This window comes from Eschrichtius robustus, chromosome 10 (genome assembly GCF_028021215.1).
Source record: "Eschrichtius robustus isolate mEscRob2 chromosome 10, mEscRob2.pri, whole genome shotgun sequence".
NCBI classification, from domain to species: Eukaryota; Metazoa; Chordata; class Mammalia; order Artiodactyla; family Eschrichtiidae; genus Eschrichtius; species Eschrichtius robustus.
Window position 1 is genome coordinate 98,109,135 of NC_090833.1, and position 15,506 is coordinate 98,124,640.

Sequence of the window (15,506 nt, forward strand, 5' to 3'; positions counted from 1 at the left end):
GCCCAGCTCCCGCCTAGTCCAAGCAGAGCAGGAGGTCCTTCTGCACCTGCCACATTCTCTGTTTGGGCAAGTCTGTGCGTCACTGTCAGGAATATGGCTCCTTTAGCAAAGGCAGGCACTGCCGCTTTAGCTGTAAATGCGCCATGTGTGTGCCACGTGCCTTTACAGTCTTTAGCTCTATGATTTAACTCGCCGCGAGGTGCCCTTTCTCCCATTTCTTTAGGTCTCTTACGTAGCCCGGGAATTTGGGGGAGAAGACAACCACATCCAGTTAGAGGGAGAAATGACAGACTTGCTCCTAGCTTCGAGATTAAGAGATCCTGAGCGGCCGTCTCAAACCCCAGCAGCAAACGCCAGCGGGCGTACCAGCTGGGCGAACCCCGCGGACCCGCACCCCGGGCAGCCACTCTCGGCGTGGCCGAGGAACGAGGTGGGTGGGTGCCGATGGACCTCAGCCAGCTTGGTTTGCCAGTCGTCTTACGCAACAACTTTGCAGCCATCATCTTCGTCCTAATAGTGGAGGGGGCGGTGTTCGTGCGTTGCGCTTTCTCCCCTCCATCCGCCCCCTCTCTCCGGGCAGTCGCGCTCTCAGGGGAGACGCGCCGGGCTTTGTAATCTCTGCCTACGCAGCACCGCGGGGCTCGGAACGGCCGCCCGGCCCCCTCCCCTCTGCTGCTCGCCCCGGCTTCTGGCCGTTCGCCAGCGCCCCCGCCTCCCCTCTCGCCTACCCCAAGGAGGAGGGGTCCTCCCGGAGTGTGAGGGAAGGGGGAAGGCGGAGGTCCCTGCCACGCCCGGGCCGCGGCAGCCTGCGGCCCTCGGCTCCGCACTCGGTCGGCAACAGGTAGCTTGGCCGGCTGCGCGCTCGGGGAGACGAAACGCGCGCCTCTGCGAGTGAGCGAGGGTCGCTGGGCTCAGAGAGGCACCTCGGTGACCGAGAGGGCGAAGGAGGCGGTGAGGGGAGCGGGACAGTGAGGCGGGGGTCTCGGGCCCCTCCCCATGCTCGCTCCGGTCGAGACGGCCGCTCCGGCCGTTGCGCAACCCTGGAGCGGGGCGCAGGGCGCCGGGCGCTGGGCGTCCTGGCGCTCGGGCGGCGGCGGTGGCAGCGTCCGGGAAGGGACGCGGGCTGCCGGTGGCGCTGCCGGGAGGGGGAGTGGGTGAGGGCGGGACGAGGGCGGGGCCTCGGAGAGCCTGCCTCCCCTGGCCGCGGCCATTGGCGGCGGGCTGGGGGCGGGTGCGGGCTCGGCGATTGGGGCCGGGGCCGCCCGTCACGGCGGGCTGGCGGTCGGCGACGTAGCGCCGCGCTCGGAACTGACCTACTAACACACATCTCCCGGCGCGGCCACGGCGCCCGCGGACCCGGCGCGCCGCCCGCCTCCCGCGCCGCGCCCTCGCCTCCGCCTGCCGCCCTGGAGGCCCGGCCGGACCCTGATCCCCGAACGCCGCCGGCTTCACTCACGGCCCCCGTTCTTTCTCCACGCCACCCCAGCTCGCCGCCCTGAGAGCAGGAACACGGTAAGCGCTCCGCCCACCGCTGGCCCGGGCCCGGCGCCCCGCTCCCCGCCCGCTCCCGGGGCGCGCGGCCGGCTGGCGCGGGGCGCGGGCCAGGCTGTGCGCGGGGTTCGGCTGTGCGCGGGGCTGGCCGGCGGCTGCGAGTGTGCGCGGGGCATTCATTACATAAACTTTTGCTGCCTTGTCAGGAGGGGACTCGCCACCTTAAGGTGGCTGCTTTGATTGCAGCGCCCTCGCTCCGGCACGTAGTCCGGGCTGGCTTGCGCTCCCCCCGCTGCTGTTGCATAATGTCTCCTGATTTCAGGAAAATTGATGTTTTGATAGAGAAGAGCGCCGGGGAGGCTGAGCCGAGGCTGAGCCTTCTCGTGGGGAAGGGCAGCGCTCTTTCCTTTCTCGTCCCTTCTGCGGGGCTGGCGGCGCGGAGAGGAGGGGAGCTGAGTAATGGGGAAGATTCTTGATTTTCTCGTTGAGAAAGAGCGTCGGTAGCTTGGATGGTGACGGCATTCGGAGAATGCCTGCGCTGCGTTTGTTTGTGTCCGGGGCTGAGTCTGCACAGACGTTTTCCACCCTGTTTGTCGTCAGCGTGTTTTACCAGCGCTCGGGGAGGTTGTGGGATTTGTACTTGCATACATTGCATAATCTGCCCACAGTGAAATATTGGCAAGGATTACGGGCTGATGTGGGAATGTGCGCGTACGTGTGCAATGATTTGGTAATTTTAGCGCCGCGTTGGATATTGGATCGTTACTTACCTGTATATACCTACGTCCCAAATAAAAAAGATGTATTTTTAAACACTCCTGCAAAACATAAAAGGAAGAATTCCTCGGTTTGTATGCTGATCTTGGATACTACCCGAGCTCGTCCCTTAGGTGTTCTGAGCTATTATCTTTAAACCTGGGACGAACCATTGTGACGTTCACCTCCCCACCTTCCTAATTTTAATGCATCCCATTCGATCAGCCCTTTTTCTCACCTTATTGTCATTGCTTTTTCAGACACAAGACAGATCACATAATAGTTTCCTGGAAATGTTGTATTATGTAACGGACGAATTTGCTGGCAGTGAGCACAGGAAGAGGGAGCTAATTACGTGATTTTATAATCTTGCTACAAAGAAAGTAGGACGATCTCAGCCTTTAAAATGTCACTGTAACAGTTTTTTTTTTTAAAGGATATTTTAAACAGGAAAGTAGACAACTGGGTAAGCATTGAGTTTGCTCATGCAGCCGAATGTGTGTCTTTTGCCCTAAATGAAATGTGCGTTCTTCTAAATTTAGCCCTATCACATTTTAACAATTGTGGCCTCACAGCGCTATTTCTGGCGTTTTCTCCAGGGCTGTGTGCAAATACAAGTTCAAGGCCATTTGCTGTAGTTTTAACTCCACGCCTTCGGAGACCTTTGATAAGATTGTATTTTTAGGAAGGCATTTCGCAGAGCCCGGTGACTTGCTGGATGCCGACTCCCATTTATCTTTTTAAAGGACACTTTAGGAAAGTGCTGTTCCCTGAGAACAGCAGGGGATGGCCGAGTGTCATCTTCTGGTCTTGGCTTTTGTAAATAACAGCAGCGAATGGGGTCACAGTATTTGTTTCACATCGTATTTTTATTTTCTCCAGACCAAATATGATTTATGGGAAACAGATATAGGTTAGTAGATTGTATTTTTTTGGTGGATATCCTAGTTTTATTCGTGTGAGGATTATATGAATATATAATGTACCCAGATTTTAAATTTGTCCCTGGACTCTTACGTAGTGTGTATGTGAGTATATGTATATGATGGTGTGTGTATGTCAGATTTATTTTCCCCTAATGTAATATTAAAATAACTAAAAATCAGGGTTGTGGACGGTTTTTCGGTGGGAGGGGGGCAGAGGAGGGGACGTAGTACAGAGATTCACCTCTGGAACAAATTTATCACCTCAAGTAATTGAAGTCGCTTTCCAAGAAGCTAATATTGCTCCAGGCCCTGAATGTCAGACCCCGACCTACTTTGGAGTGCAGGCCGGGAGCCCCGGGCCTGCAGGGGGCCGCGTAGCGCCACCTTCCGATCGCGACCTCAGGGGTGCTCCCTTGCCACCCGGCCCGCCCCTGCCTCCTGCGGGCCCTTGGGGTCTGGGGGCGATGTGGGGGTGGCGGGCGCGGACCTCGGTTAGCAGCAGGGAGCGCCCTTGGGCGGCGCTTGGACGGGGGCTGCAAGGCGGCCTGTGCTGCTCCTCCTCGCCCCCTCCTCACATTCCTTTGTTCTGGCGCGGGGGTCCTGGCGGCGCCAAGGCCCCGCTGCGCCGCCCACCCGGCGGGGGCGGGTCCTGGAGAGGCGCGGGGTGGGGGTGGGGGGGCGCGGAGGGACCGCCCGGGACCCGAGAGTGCGATGCGCTCTGGGTTCGCTTGGGCAGGAGGAGGGAGGGGGAGGACGGGAGGGCAGCCGGAGCAGCGGGAGGGGAGCCAGAAGAGCGGGAGGGACAGGAGGGACCCAGGGCGAGGCCGCTCCGCAGCTCCAGGGGCCTGCCTTATTGCTTTTTGCGCGCTGAGCTTCTGAGCACCGCAGGAACCTTTGTTCGGGGAGGCTTCATTGTATGTCGGAGCCGAGGGCTTCTGATCCTCGTGAAGTGAAAAAGACCTAAGAAAACCTCCAGATGTCAACAGACCACAAAAATTGGGGGGAGGGGCGGTCCAGTATTGGTGGTGGTGACGAGGAGAACCCCATCTTGACTGTAGCCAGTCGAGTAGATGTATTTTTTGTTTTTTTGGAACCTTTATGTGGTCAAAGGCTAGAGTAGAGAGAACTCAAATCCCGCGAGTTCAAAATTTTAAAAAATCAAAACACTTGTGTGGATGCCGCTGTCCTGCTATATAAGACTATAGTACTTTCATCCTGGCAATAAGTCTTCTGAGGCTGTGCTCATGCAATAAATCGCAGTGAATTCAGGGCAGCGTCACAGATGTTCTCTGAAAGCGCATCAGCGCAGAGCTTGTTGAAAAGTTGGCTTCTGTGGGATCAAATCCTACACCCGATCCCTAATGGTTTCTCTCTTAAGTTTCAGGCCAGTCAGTAGTTAGGAAACAGTGAAGTGCTAAATAAGAACACAGGCTGTGGGCTCAGAAGAGCTGGGTCCCAGGCCCCAACCTGTGATCTTGGGCACTGCCCTGATTTCCATAGGCCTCCAGGGTAAACTGAGGGAATAAAACCTGTTTAGCTGGGCGGTTGTGGGGAGCTCAGTAAATGCTTCCTGTATAAGTGACCAGGAACTATATATATATATATATATATATATATACACACACACACATATATATACATATACATATTTTAATAAAGGTATTCACCTTCATTTTTCAAGTCTCTGTGCAATAAGGAATAAAGTTTGAACTAAGCCTATAGTTAATGATTCTTCTTGGGACTTCCGTGATAGTCCAGTGGTTAAGACTTCACCTTCCAATCCAGGGGGTGCAGGTTCCATCCCTGGCCAGGGAGCTAAGATCCCACATACCTCGGGGCCAAAAAACCAAAACACAAAACAGAAGCAATATTGTAACAAATTCAATAAAGACTTTAAAAATGGTCCACATCAAAAAATGTTAAAAAAAAAAAGATTCTTTTTGAAATACTGTACTTTTTTGTTCTAATAATGATTAATTTTTTTTCTCAAAACTATTTGCCATTACGTTTGATGGTAATTTTAGTTTGAAGGGAATTCCTGACAGGATTGCAGAACCTCAGACTACCCAAGTCATTCATTGGGTTAATGTTTGGGGGAACTGTTTAAAGGAACGGGGAGAGGTGAGTTGATGGTAGCAGGAATGGTGTAAAAAGTGCCAAACAGCTGCCTTTTTTCAGTTCCCTTTACCTCTCTGTGATGGTTTTCCTGGTCCTGGATAATCTCTGCATCTAAAAATCTAGTCTGAGATCAGAGGCTGGTTAGACCTCACAGATGAGCTATGTTGGGAGGGAGTGTGTGCAGCCTGTATGGTTAAAACGGTAGGACATGCCCCAACTGCTGATGGTTGGCCCTTTTGACTAACACAGAAGTAAATTTCGTTTGGTTTACCCTTACACTTGCAACATAGGGCAGTGCTTCACTAAGAATTACGAGATGCAAAAATTAGGCCTAGAACTAATCATCATCATTGTTTCCTTGATGCTGCTCATTCTTCAGAAATGAGATGAAGAGCTAATATTTGCTAAACATGTACCCTGCCCGTGCCAGGCACTGTGTTGACTGTTCTATTATCGTCCCCATTTTAGACATGAGGAAGTGGAGGCCAAGAGAAATTGATTAGCAGCCCAGGCCAGGAGACTGAAAAGGGGATTGGGGGGGGGGTGGGGTGACCCTCTGTCTCTGTCCCTTCCCTGAGTGTGAGTGCCAGCTCACTGGAGTTTTTGAAACAATTTCCTTTTCTGTGTTAAAGACTTATCTTTGCGAAGTGCAATTATAACATCACTATGATGCAACAAGCTGAAAATTAAAACCCTTTGTTCAGGCCCTTTCCCATGTTGAGCAATGTGCCTGACTCACCAGCTGAGTGGATATTTCTAGTTGACCTTGCTTTGGTCCATAGAGTCCGTTCTGAGACGTGAATGTGATTGCAGCATGGAATGGAAAAGGTGCAGTCATATTGCCGAGGCTTTATTTTTACCCTAGTAAAATCACACATACTTCATTATTTCCATTGTAATCCAGATGGCATTGATGCTGTTCAAAGTTGTTTATTTTTAATTTGTATTAAGGAATGAGAGCACACTTGGGATTCAGTTCAAAATATGACAGAAACAATGTAATTGAAGTTTCCTTTAATATTCATTTCTTGTTTTTGTAAGGTATGCCTGTATTTCACAGGGTTAACACATTGTTTGATATCCTGTTATTTTTCTAAATTATATTTGAGTTGATTTTTATCCAGATTGGACTTGTATAAGAATGTCGAAAGACATTGACCTTTGATCACAGACATTACATAAGAGTTTTCCAGTTTCAAAATGAGCTTGTATTGCCACCCCCCCCCAATTATCTCTCAAATTTCATTACAAATACCTTTCTTGTAGTTAAAAAATTACTGTTTCTCATATGATTTTAATTAGAGTATGCTAGCTTGTTTTTATGATAAGAAAGTTTAGTAGGGATTTACTAGATGCCTTTCATAATAATCTGTGCTTTGAGGACTCATTTTCATTGGAAGCAGAATGATGTTTATAAGCCTTTTAGTTATCAGAACACGGTGTCTTTTATTAATTAACTTTCTAGGGATCTAAAGCTGGAGTTAAGTAGCCTTCAAATAAACACTAAAAATAAACATTTAAAATAATTTATTCTATTCATGAGGCACATAATAAATGACATTTGTAATCGTCTGCTCACTGGGAAGGAAAGTGAACAAGAAATTAAAAAGTCAAGCTGAGGAAAATTGGAATGATTCTTCACTATAATTAGGGACATTCAAAACCTTGCCCTACCATACCATTTCCTCAACCAACTCTGCATGCACCCCATTTTTCCGGAACATCATTATCCCATGTTGCATGTAGTCTGGTATTACTTACCTGTTGCAGAATTTCCTATAACTGGGTAACTTCATAATTACCCATGTCCCTTAAGATTTCAAATTAGTTGCTAGACTGATAAATTATCCTTTTGAAACTTTCAAGAAAACAAATGGTCCCCATTTTGAAGTGAATGCAGAATTTTTCATAAGGCATTAGTATTTCATCACCCCCATCCTCCCAGTTCCCCTCCCTCAAGCCTTGAAGTTGTTTGGATGTGTTAGCATCTATGCATTTGCCCTGAGCAGTCTTCAGAATATTTTCATTGAGAGTTAGAGTACAAACAGTAGCCTCTTTTTATAAAAGAACGTCAGGTCGGGGCTTCCCTGGTGGCGCAGTGGTTGAGAATCTGCCTGCCAGTGCAGGGGACATGGGTTCGAGCCCTGGTCTGGGAGGATCCCACATGCTGCGGAGCGACTGAGCCCGTGAGCCACAATTACTGAGCCCGTGAGCCACAATTACTGAGCCTGCGCGTCTGGAGCCTGTGCTCCGCAACAAGAGAGGCCGCTATAGTGAGAGGCCTGCGCACCGCGATGAAGAGTGGCCCCCGCTTGCCGCAACTAGAGAAAGCCCTTGCACAGAAACGAAGACCCAACACAGCCAAAAATAAGAATGAATGAATAAATAAATAAATAAATAAATAAATAAATAAATAAATAAATAAAATAATAATAGTAAAAAAAGTCAGGTCATACTAGTTCATATTTCAATCCCTTAAATTATATCAATGCTATAATAAAATGCAGTGTTGTCATCATATTTATTAAGTTTAAATCTAATTTTCAAGTAGTACTTTGTTGAGGATGAAAGGGCAAGAAACTTGAAATATTTTCATTTATCATAAACTTGCTCTGGTTTTGACACATTCATTTGCAGAAGTACCCAAATAGAAAAAGTAGGCCAGTTTGTTGCTATGATAGGATAGATTTTGGCAAAGTGTGAAAGTCTGTTTATGTGTGTGTTCATAGCTTGATCAACTATACATTTCTCTCTGACTTCAGAGTCTGTGTTACTAGATACAGAATTATATTATTAATGGGAGGCACTTCACTGGCACTTAAAGAGGTTTAACATAGTTTTCTTAATTTAAAAAGCATTTTATTTTTCAGCCTGATTAGAAAATCCTCATGCAACTTCAATGTTTCCTTAGTTTTTTCATCCCCCACTCCCCCCTAGATTTTATTTTCATACATGAAAAGAAGTAAAGCATTTTATTGAAACAATCATGTCATGGATTTTACCCACAGGAAGAAAATGTAGGTTATTAGCATTTGCTAGTATTACTAGTTTAAAGAGCTGTGAATTGATTCATTAACTTTATTTTTTCACTAAAATGGCACTTATCTCAAAAATGAGCAACTGCCTCTTAGTAGAGAGATGGTTTGTAGTTTAACATAAAAGAATTTTTTTCTTTAATGGTATCTATACTATACCTCTGAGGGTGTAAACAGTACCTTCAGAGAGTAGAGGGAAAATGAGGTAGTTCTATGAAAATATTTCCAAATCATTGGGCACATCAAATAGTATTTCATCTTGTATTGACAGAATGTTAAAATCAAAGTATAAAATAGAAGCAATTTGCAATCTCTTTAAAGAGATAATAACGAATTTTTCTCATAGATTTTAGCGTCTAAGCTATTAGTAAGATTTTAGATGCTTGAAACAAAATGTTTCTCCTCTTCTTGTTTTGTAACAAGTTTGAATTGTCCACCAAGATTTCTCTGAGAGATGTGTTGGCAGCCAGGGAAGATACAGGTCTGTCATTGTAAACATAAGTCATAAGGTCCCTCCTCAAAAAGAAATTTGGGCTAGAATTTGTGTTGTAAAGCTTTATTCTTTTAGAGAATTTTCTAAACCAAATTTAGCTTAATTAAAAACAATATTTAGGTCATCTGACTTAAATAGACTTTAAAATCTGGGTTTATGAAACATAACTCCTGCCTGTAGAAATAGTGTGATGTACTACGAAAAAGCATTAATTAGCAATGGTACATCCGAGTTAGGTGTGGGAAAATATGTCATTAGAATGTGATGACTCCTCCTCTTGAATTTCTCCTTTTATTTGTGTTTTTGAGAAGCACCCATATTATCTAACGCGTGTAATGAAGCTGATCGTGCTGAACACACCAGCATCATAGAATTGTCATTTAGTGGCAATTACTCACCAGAAAGGAAACTAGTGGTGACTGATGTAACACAGCGTTAGTGGTGATCTGAAAACATGAGGCAGAGGTGAAATGACTGTTAAATTAATCATAAGGGAGAACACTGGAATCTGAAATAAAGTCATTAGTTAGTTGAGCATAAAAACTGATGTCTTTAGAAGGCATTGTAAACCACCTGTCCATTCACTTTAATTTAAATTTATTGTTGAAGGGCACAAATAGATTCTTTGCCCTCAACATCTCTGCCCTCTAGTGCCGCATGGTCTTGGGAAAGTCACTCAGTCTCTCTGTGTTTTAACTGCCCTCTCCCACCATGTTGAAAATGGATACATTTTGGTTGTGTACCAAAAAATCACAGGTGACAATGCTAATAGCTATAATTTTTTTCCTTCTAATTATTTTAGCATGTAGGTTTGCCCGGAGATTAAAATTTTAGCAGAGATATGAAAATTTAGAATGTTTTCTCAATTCATTAAATACTTGCAAGCTGTACAACAACTCTGTGGAAGCCGGAAAAAAGTTCCAGATGGTACCTTTGTTGTCTTAAAGAAGTTCTGGCAGCATCTAATAGTGCTTTACTGCCCCCAAAGTTCACTTAGTAAATGGAGATATATTACCCAGAAATGAGAGTAACACAGAAAGGAACTGTATGTAAATGAGATGCATTGCAGGGATACACACCAGAACAACCCTCTGGGAGTACAGGAATGGGTACTGTTAGAGGAATTGGATTGGGGTCAGGGCTGTCCTGGAATCTTAGCAGTGCCGCTTAACTAGCTGTGTGACACTGGGCAAGTTGCTTAACTTCTCTGAGCCTTAGTTTTCTCATCTGAAAGTGGTTATTATGAGGGCAGTGAAATAATGACAGGCCAGGCTCACAGTGCCTGTTGTATAGTCAGTGTTGAGTAAATGGCACCTGTTATAATTGTTTTTATTATCACCATACAAAGAAAAAAGCAGTGCGGCTAGAAACAATGTGATATGTGCACCAACCCCCCATGTTGGCGGTGCTCCTAGCACACCCCTGGATGAGCGCTGTATTCACAAGCCTGTCTCCCACCAAAGACGAAGGGGTCCCTTGACTCTTGGGAGTTTGATTCTTCCTTCCCTCTTTATGTGCCCCCAGTCTTGCTCAGTGCCAGGTATATAGTAGGTGCTCCATATGTGTTGAGTAAATCAAGTAATGAACAAGAGAAGCTCTCTGTTACTAAGTTAAATATCTTTTTTAGAATTTATGTAATATCAGATTTAAAAGAATGTATCAACAAAGTGTTTTTGGTGCAAAGCTCTCTTATATAAGGTAAATGAGTGACTGTCAATCAGATGTTGAGCACCTAATAGGTTCAGTTTGTTGCTAGGATACAAATATATTAATTTGCACCCTGAACTGATTTGCAGTCTAGTTGGACATACAAAGCAAACATGTAGGAAGATACACATTGTACAAAATCAGCACCTCTCTCTACAGTTTCTCGCACTGCTGATAAACTCTTTTCAACACTGCAAGGTTATTTGATAAATAATATTACAGAAAATATCCTAATGTCGTTATGGGGTGATTTGCTGGTGGAATCATAGAGGCAGTTAATATGTGCAGATGAAGGAAGAATCCAGATTCTAGTACAAATAGTGAAATTCAAATAGGAAGAAGATTAACTGAAAAGAAATGAGATTTTTCTGCAGGTTTTGAATGTACCAACAAAGTCGTAGAGATGACAAAGTGGACATACAGTACTTAGACACCCAGAAGAAATGGGTTAAGAGATTTTAGGACAAGTGGGATATTTTTGTTAAATGGAAGTAGTGTTATTTTCTCTATGCAGTGTGGCAAGGGCTGCCTGCCCGCCCTCACTCACACCGGACTCAGCGCGATTCTTTGGACCAGTAGATTGAAAGGAGTCCCAACTCACTCAATGTAGGTTTGAAATGATGAAACGATATGAAATGATGAAAGAATGAAAAGTTTAGGAAGAGTAACTAACACAGAATGGTGGGGCATTTCAAAAGCATAACTGTAAAAACTCATAGGTGAGGTGAAATGTAAAAGGAATGTAATTTTTTTTTCTCCAAGGAAGGGACAAATTAAAAAATGCATGGAAGAGAAAGAGTCTCAAGTGGAGAAAATACTCAGAATAATAGTGTGCAAGGAACTGCATAATGTTTTAAAAAACAGTAGTATCTGGGGATACAGTGGAGATTTAAAAACCATCTTGGAAAAGTTCAATGTAATTATCTTCCTGGAACTGGAATTTTTAGTCTGCTTCAACATTCATTTGATTTCAGGGGGGAAGACTTAACTGGATTAGGGAATACAAATTCTTGACAGGAGGGAAGAATCCATTCAGTATATTGAGGGAAAATGGGTTTTCATATCAGAACAAGAAACCTAACCTGAAATATAGGAAGCAGTGTTGTTTACTAAGTGATAACTAGGAAGCTCCCCTTTCTACACCATCACGGCCTGCTGTGGCATACTCATTGCCTTCATTTCCCATTAAAGCTATATTTTCAAAAACAAGCGGAAGCTCGGTATTTGTAATCACAAGTTTTGCTAAGTTGCAACTCACTGTTTCTATTGGCTCAATTTGATGGACAGAAACATGGCATTAAACCTTATTCTTGATGATCCTGAAATTATTACATCATTCCTTCTATTTCTTCTGGAAAAGACACAGGAAGCTGGCAGTCTTTTCCAGCTGATAAAATTAAACGTCATTAGTCATTATAAAACTATGCACAAGAAAGAAAGAGAGACATAAAACAAAAACATTAAATCTTTTTTAATAGGGCAGGAAGAGTGCCATATACAGATAGTGCCGAATGAACAGTTGTCTTACCATATCTCCTTTATGAAAGTATTACCTACTGGAAAATTAAACAGAGAAGCCCTGTCCAGGAAGACAGATCCAAAATGACCACGAGAAGATTGTTATTGGAACTTAATATGGATTTATTATCTCCTGTCAGGCCAAGTTCAGATTATAAATATGTCATCAGTGGAAAAGGAAGCTAGTTGATGGTTCTATTTTTGAGTTCTTATATTTTGTTTGAAACTAATTAGTAAAATGGAAAGAAATTCTTTCCATAATTACATTCTCTTGGTTTAAAATAATTTTAAGTTTCAAGAAGGCAATGTACTTTAAAAAAAAAAATCCCTTTGAATAATAAGCGTTTATTTTAGTCTGAAGCTACTTTATCAATGAAATCTATTATGACAGAATTGTCAGGACCAAAAAAAGCACTGTGGATGCTTCAGTCTTAAGTGAATGATAAATCAATTTGAAGGAACCAGAAAAAAAAGAACATTTCTAACCTCATAGCACAAATGCGTCAAAAGAGATGGCTTTATTGAAGAGTCCTTTTCAGGTGTGCTGAGTCACTTGGCAGAATGACCGTGACATCAGCCATATAAGAGATTAAACAACTACAACTCAGTTGTTTGTGTGGCTTTTATTTTTATTTTTGTGGCAATAAAAATTTAGCTCCATTTATATTTGATTCCATGTAATTACAGAATTTGTTTACTGACATTAAAGGGGTTTACTTGGAAAAGTTCCTTTTATGAGGTGAGCTTGTTTGCTTGGCAGTGATATAAGTGCTATCTAAAAGTATTCAGAAGCCCCACAAGATGCAAGTACTATTTAAAAACTTACCAACCAGAGGCGATCTGTCATTTCCTTCCTGTAATGTCCTATCCCCACATGCCCCACCCCACCATTTTTTCTCCTGAAACACAGTCTTCCTCTGTTTTTCCCTGGGGCAGATGTGTTTTTTTCTCTCACTGTCCTGGACCACAGGTCTCACTGTGGACTTGTCCTTTACAACTTTGCCGTATAGGTATTTGGGTACTTATTTTCTTTGCAAGATTGTAAACTCTTTTGAAGGGCAGAAATATCAACCCTCAATGCTTCGTGTACTTTCTTGTACATAATTGGTAATAAATATTTACCAAATGGATAACTGTTTTTCTTCATGTATTGCAGGTAACCTAGAAGACCCCTACTCCGTTCAGTGAGAGGAGCCCAAGAGCTTTATCCTGGACGGTAGAACAAAAAGAAGAAGAATATTGATGGATTTTAAACCGCAGTTTTTAAAGCATTTGAGAATACTGAGGAAATAACTTCTTCTCCTGCACCGCATATATAGGTTAAGGTTGTTTCTGATGCAGCTGAGAAACATGCAGAGCATCAAGAAGGAGCAGGCATCTCTTGATGCTGGTAGCAGCGTGGACAAGATGATGGTGCTTAATTCTGCCTTATCCGAAGTCTCCGAAGACTTGACGACAGGGGAAGAGCTCCTTCTCAATGAAGGAAGTGTGGGGAAAAACAAATCTTCAGCATGTCGGAGGAAACGGGAATTCATTCCCGACGAGAAGAAGGACGCCATGTATTGGGAAAAGAGGCGGAAAAATAACGAAGCTGCCAAGAGGTCTCGGGAGAAGCGTCGACTGAATGACCTGGTTTTGGAGAACAAACTCATTGCACTGGGAGAAGAAAACGCCACTTTAAAAGCTGAACTGCTTTCCCTAAAATTAAAGTTTGGTTTAATTAGCTCGACAGCCTATGCCCAGGAGATTCAGAAACTCAGTAATTCTACAGCTGTGTATTTTCAAGACTACCAGACTTCCAAATCCACCGTGAGCGCCTTTGTGGATGAGCACGAGCCCTCGATGGTGGCCAGCAGTTGCATTTCTGTCATCAAGCACTCTCCACAGAGCTCTCTGTCTGATGTTTCGGAAGTGTCTTCGCTAGAACATTCGCAGGAGGGCCCTGGGCAGAGTGGCTGCAGAAGCCCAGAAAGCAAGTTCCAGGTCATCAAGCAAGAGCCGATGGAACTGGAGAGCTATGCCAGGGAGCCCAGAGATGACCCGGGCGCCTACCGAGCGGCCGTGTATCAGAACTATATGGGGAATTCTTTTCCTGGCTACTCACACTCTCCCCCTCTGCTGCAGGTCAACCGATCCTCCAGTAACTCTCCAAGGACATCAGAAACCGATGAAGGTGCAGTAGGAAAGTCATCCGATGGAGAAGATGAGCAGCAGGTTCCCAAGGGCCCAATACACTCTCCCGTTGAACTTCAGCGTGTCCACCCCACAGTGGTTAAGGTTCCAGAAGTGAACTCCTCTGCCTTGCCACACAAGCTTCGGATTAAAGCCAAAGCCATGCAGATAAAAGTGGAAGCCTTCGATCACGAATTTGATGGCACGCAAAAACTTTCTTCGCCTGTTGACATGACGTCTAAGAGACATTTCGAACTTGAGAAGCATAATGCCCCCAATCTGGTACATTCTTCTCTCACTCCCTTTTCAGTGCAAGTGACTAACATTCAAGATTGGTCTCTCAAATCTGAACACTGGCATCAAAAAGAACTTAATGGCAAAACTCAGAATAGTTACAAAACTGGAGTGGTCGAAGTGAAAGACAATGGTTACAAAGTCTCTGACCCAGAGAATTTGTTTTTGAAGCAGGGGATAGCCAACTTGTCTGCAGAGGTGGTCTCACTTAAAAGACTTATAGCCACACACCAAATCTCTGCTTCGGACTCTGGGTAAAATTACTACTGAACAAGCTCTGGGCATTTAGAGATGTCATTTGCAATAGATAGTACATTTTGTATTAGGCTGAATTTTCACTGGACTTGTGATGTCATTTCACTGTAATGTTCACATGTTGACTGTTGGGTGTCTTTCTGTACACAAATTATTATGAAGATTAGACTGTGTTATCACTCTGCCTTGTGTATAGTCAAATAGTCCATTGCAAAGGCTGTATATATTGAACATTATTTTTGTTGTTCTATTATAAAGTGTGTAAGTTACCAGTTTCAATAAAGGATTGGTGACAAACACAGAACTTCTGCTCCATTGCACTTAATTTTATGGGAAAGAAAGAGCAATTTAAGTTACAAAAGTGGATACTGTATTAAGATATTCTGCATTTTACTTATTTGGGGGAATTTTCTCCCATCTATAAGGGAAAACCAAAACGTAAGTTCAACACATAATATTTCTTTTTCTAGTTTGGCCCAGACTGTGATAAGTTCGAAAACCTTCCAAAGAGGGAGAGTAGCGAAGAGGGGGTGGGGAATGCATTTTCTTGCATTTGAGACTAGTAATTTACTAAATTACTCCATGGCCATGGTACCTCCCCTATTAATTGCTAATGATAGCTATTGTGGTGAGTATGTTATATTTGGATGCCCTCTTCCTTAGTCATTTTGTCTTATAATTTCAAGGATCTAAGATGTAGCTTGGATGATGTTTAAGATGTTACTCCTTAAAAATAAAGAA

At 44.2% G+C, this 15,506-nt stretch overlaps 1 protein-coding gene across 2 annotated transcripts; it reads left to right on the plus strand.

The window, feature by feature from the left end:
* Positions 1–408: 408 nt before the first annotated feature.
* Positions 409–15,069, plus strand: NFIL3 (nuclear factor, interleukin 3 regulated). 2 transcript variants are annotated; one of them, XM_068552368.1, is made up of 2 exons: positions 409–430; positions 13,201–15,069. In XM_068552368.1, exon 2 carries the CDS (start codon positions 13,380–13,382, stop codon positions 14,766–14,768), a length of 1,389 nt encoding a protein of 462 aa, XP_068408469.1. In that variant the 5' UTR covers positions 409–430; positions 13,201–13,379; the 3' UTR covers positions 14,769–15,069. The 2 variants fall into 2 exon arrangements, with proteins under 2 accessions (XP_068408469.1, XP_068408468.1); XM_068552367.1 differs by lacking the exon at positions 409–430 and adding an exon at positions 1,269–1,512.
* Positions 15,070–15,506: the final 437 nt, after the last annotated feature.

Bases quoted from the DNA above. Each gene is read 5' to 3' on its own strand.
- NFIL3 (XM_068552368.1), top strand. From the start codon at position 13,380: ATGCAGCTGAGAAACATGCAGAGCATCAAGAAGGAGCAGGCATCTCTT.